The sequence below is a fragment of the Geospiza fortis genome, unplaced genomic scaffold (genome assembly GCF_000277835.1).
Source record: "Geospiza fortis unplaced genomic scaffold, GeoFor_1.0 C13866060, whole genome shotgun sequence".
NCBI classification, from domain to species: domain Eukaryota; kingdom Metazoa; phylum Chordata; class Aves; order Passeriformes; family Thraupidae; genus Geospiza; species Geospiza fortis.
Window position 1 is genome coordinate 1 of NW_005056318.1, and position 3,710 is coordinate 3,710.

The 3,710-nt window shown below is 39.3% G+C and overlaps 1 protein-coding gene across 1 annotated transcript; it reads right to left on the reverse strand.

The window, feature by feature from the left end:
• Positions 1–43: 43 nt before the first annotated feature.
• On the reverse strand, positions 44–3,080 carry LOC102038139 (E3 ubiquitin-protein ligase CHFR-like). The gene is made up of 5 exons (XM_005431522.2): positions 2,870–3,080; positions 2,420–2,576; positions 2,040–2,194; positions 1,381–1,543; positions 44–611 (listed from the first exon to the last, which is right to left on the reverse strand). The coding sequence occupies exons 1-5, from the start codon at positions 3,030–3,032 to the stop codon at positions 434–436; spliced, it is 816 nt and encodes a 271-aa protein (XP_005431579.2). The 5' UTR covers positions 3,033–3,080; the 3' UTR covers positions 44–433.
• Positions 3,081–3,710: the final 630 nt, after the last annotated feature.

Sequence of the window (3,710 nt, forward strand, 5' to 3'; positions counted from 1 at the left end):
AAAAAAAAAAGATTGAACAATTTACACAATTACAATTTGGATGAGGAATCTTAGTGAATATTAACAAAATAAAAATCTCAAAGTAACAAGCAATCTTTTTACAAAGACTCCATGAAGCAGTAGAAAAACAGAATTCAGACTTCTGAACTGCACAGGTGTGTAAAATATTTCAGTATGTAGAAAAGGTTAAGAACTTTTCAACCATCTCATCAACCATCAGCAATCCATTTTGGACAATCACAGCCAAACGCTGTATTTGCAAAGACATTGGTGGGCAGTTGTTCTCACAGTCCTGTGAGAGGGAGTTTGCTTAGGTCTAACTTAGTTCATTGCTGTAGCACAGCTCATTGCTTAGCTCAGGGGAGGTGGAGATGATATTCAACGAACCCCAGCCATTCTGTGACTCTGCCCTGAGTGTCTGAGTTGCAGTATTTTAGTGCTGCACTGCTGGGGCAATGTGACACTGACCTGCAGGGAAGTTGGCAGAGGTTGATGGAGCATCTCCCAGGGCCTGCATTCCTCCTGCCTCTGTCTCCTGGCCTGTGCCAGGCACAGTTGGAACAGAGTGTCTTCGGTACCCTGGGCACTGTCTGCATACTATATATGGTTGACTGAAAGAACAATGTGAAATTACACCAAACAAATGCAAATACAACTTAGGGCACTATGCTAAACAAGGTTGGTCAGACTCTCAAAGTTTAAATTTCGGATTTCCTCATTCAGTAACAGATGAAAGCTTATGTAATTCAGTACCTAGCTCTGCTGTGGCTGTGACAGATAAAAACTTTGGGTTTTGTAGTGTTCCTCAAGAAGTTTTAAACACAAGGTAAAGTAAAAAAAGGGCAATGTGACTGAAAGAGAGAGGAACAAAGTTGGAATAGTTATCTACAAGAATTCTTCTGTTCCTCTGTAGACATTCAGCAAAAAATGTTTGCTGTTGAAAAGAAAGAGGAGGTATTTTGGTACTTGGGAATCCCTAGAGTCAAGCATCAGCTGCTTTGGTACCATACACCAAGTGAAAACAGCCACATAAGAAACCACAATAATTGCAAACATTCATAGAATCATGGACTGCTTTATCTCCCAATAAGATCTTAGCCAGAAACCTGTCTTTTTTTACTGCACAATTCAACATAGAACTGTTGGTCACAAACTGAATTTTGCTGGATTTCTACGAAGTTCTAATTTCTGCTGATTGCTCAAGGTTCAAAAGGATGGCCAGCAAAACTACCAAGTTAATTACTGTCAAGAATGAACTTAATCTGCAGATTCTGGCAATGACCATGGAAATACTATCAGCAATAAGAGCATTTGTGAAAGTAGCTCAGTTTGTGGGTCTGTGCATTCAAACATAGGCACACAACTTAAAAACAGAGATACCTGATATCTGAGGATTCACTGTCTACATCAGACAATTCCAGTAAATCTTCAGAACTTCCCTCCTCATCTGAAAAGGATCTCCGCACCTTAGGCTGCAACATGTCTTGAGTAATTTTGTTTCTGGCATCCATGTTCCGAACATCCTCTTCATTGCGACATTTATCTGGCAGGAGAACCAAATTCTAATTTCAAGAGAAAATAACACCCCACATCCCTTATCTGCACTCTGCTTTCTTAATGCAGTTACCATTATTGTGCTTTCATTTCCATAAGACTTGTTTTTGGATGAGAGAGTTCTAGATCATCTTAAATTCCCCTCTCTGTTAAGGAGGTCCAGTATCAGGCAACTTAAGCTTTGTTTTAAAGAGGTCATGATCAAAGTTAATTAAATCCACATTCAAGTATGTTTTTCAAAAGTATCCTTCTCATGATTAAGTAACAAATTAAAATGAAGCATTAGCACAGTTACATTATTAAATCACCTTCCACAGGTTATTATGTCATGTTAAATGCACTTGTTTTCTGACAAGCCATGTCAGAAAGAACAGCAGGGTTAGAAAACACACAGGTATTTTATAGACAACAGTGTGTCCTGACATCAGTTATGCAGCCCATGTGTGAAATCTACCGGATTCTGCCACAGACACTGTTCAACTTGCCTGGATGCTGAATCAGATAAGCTTCAACCAAGTTGTTCAATATGTGATTTTTACAAATACGTTCTACTGGACAACGACAAGTTGGACACAAAGAAGATCTTTCCATCCATCCTGAGTAGCAGGCAGCACAAAAAGTATGCATACAAGGCTGCAGGCTGGAAAACAAAGAAATGGAGTCAAAACACAAATCTTTCATTTTTTTGAGATATATCCATAACTCTGAAAAAACAATTTAGCATTGATTTGACTATCTACATAGGGTCGGAAAAGGAAAATCAAGAGGGCTTGTGAAAATGCTGATTATCCTGACCTCCTCAAACAGCTGTCATTGAATGTCTTGCATTATTACCACATGATTAAAGCTTTTGTCCCTTACGTACCTTACACAGTCATGCAGCAGTTCTTGGCAGATAATGCAAGTTAACGTCTCTTCCATCTTATCTGGTTTCACATTTGATGTTTTTGCATCTTCAGAGCCAATTTTAATTATACATTCACTTGGAGCTGCTGGTGAAAGATTTGGACAAGTATCTTCATCTACAAAGACAGAAGGAGATAGTTTTTAAAGCTTTTTTTAACTTATTTCTATTCAAGTATTAAAAAAATCCCTGAAAGATCTGCACTGATTGACTGTTCACTGGCAACAGTCCCAAAAGAGATTCTTGCTTTACACACCACAGCTTCTGCTACTGAAGACATTATTTCCATGGGACCAGAAATCAAGTAAGTGAGACACAAGAAACAAGCTGAAGGACTGATGACAGCTGTTGTAATTCAGTTTGGAGGGGTAGGGGTGAGGGTTAAGTTGCAGAACACTATAGTATACTAGCCTCCTTTTAGTTTCTTCTTAGCAGGTTCCAAACCTTCCTCCTCCCCTGCTCTTTGAGAATCTGATTCTGCATTTTCTTTGTCAGTGATTTCTGCAGCAATTGCAGAAGCTTCAGCATTCACATCCACCTTTTCATGCTTGTCGTGCAGTGCTCTTACACACATGGATTCCAAAACAGGGAAGGCAGGCACAGGAGTGACAACTGAGGACTGTGATCCTAAAAAACAAAAACAGAAACATGAACATGGCTGCACACAGCTATGGGATGTGTGAAAACAAAAGGTACTCAAACTGATTTGGCACACGCATCAATCCAAACATCTGAATAGGAAAAAGTGGAGCAGAAAAGCGAAGTCTGCATAACTTACTAAACACACTCTGAACCAATCTGCTAATTGGAAAACCTGAGGGAAAAACAACCTATTAGTTGTGTAACCCTACTTAAAATCCCCATTCCTATTTCAACTGAGGAGTATTTATTCTTAAGACTATTATCCACACCAGGTCTTCCTGACAAAGATGCCAGGCCAGGGTTATGCAATACTGATCATACGTAACAGGTTGGGATCACAGCAAAGGGAAAGCTTTGTTTCCATAGAAGCCAATGAGGTCCCAATGAACTGCTGACAAATGCATCCGGGAAATCTCAATTCCTTCACTCATCCATCAGGATTTACCCTGCCTGCCCACAGAGAGAAAGTTAAACTGTACATATCCACCTGATATTTTTACTAGAACTTTACAAAGCAAATTCTAGACTAAGATAGGGGTAAGAGATACATCTGTTTAAATTAAAAATTGGAAAAACAGTTGATGAGCTGGACTCAGTGATCCTGATGGGT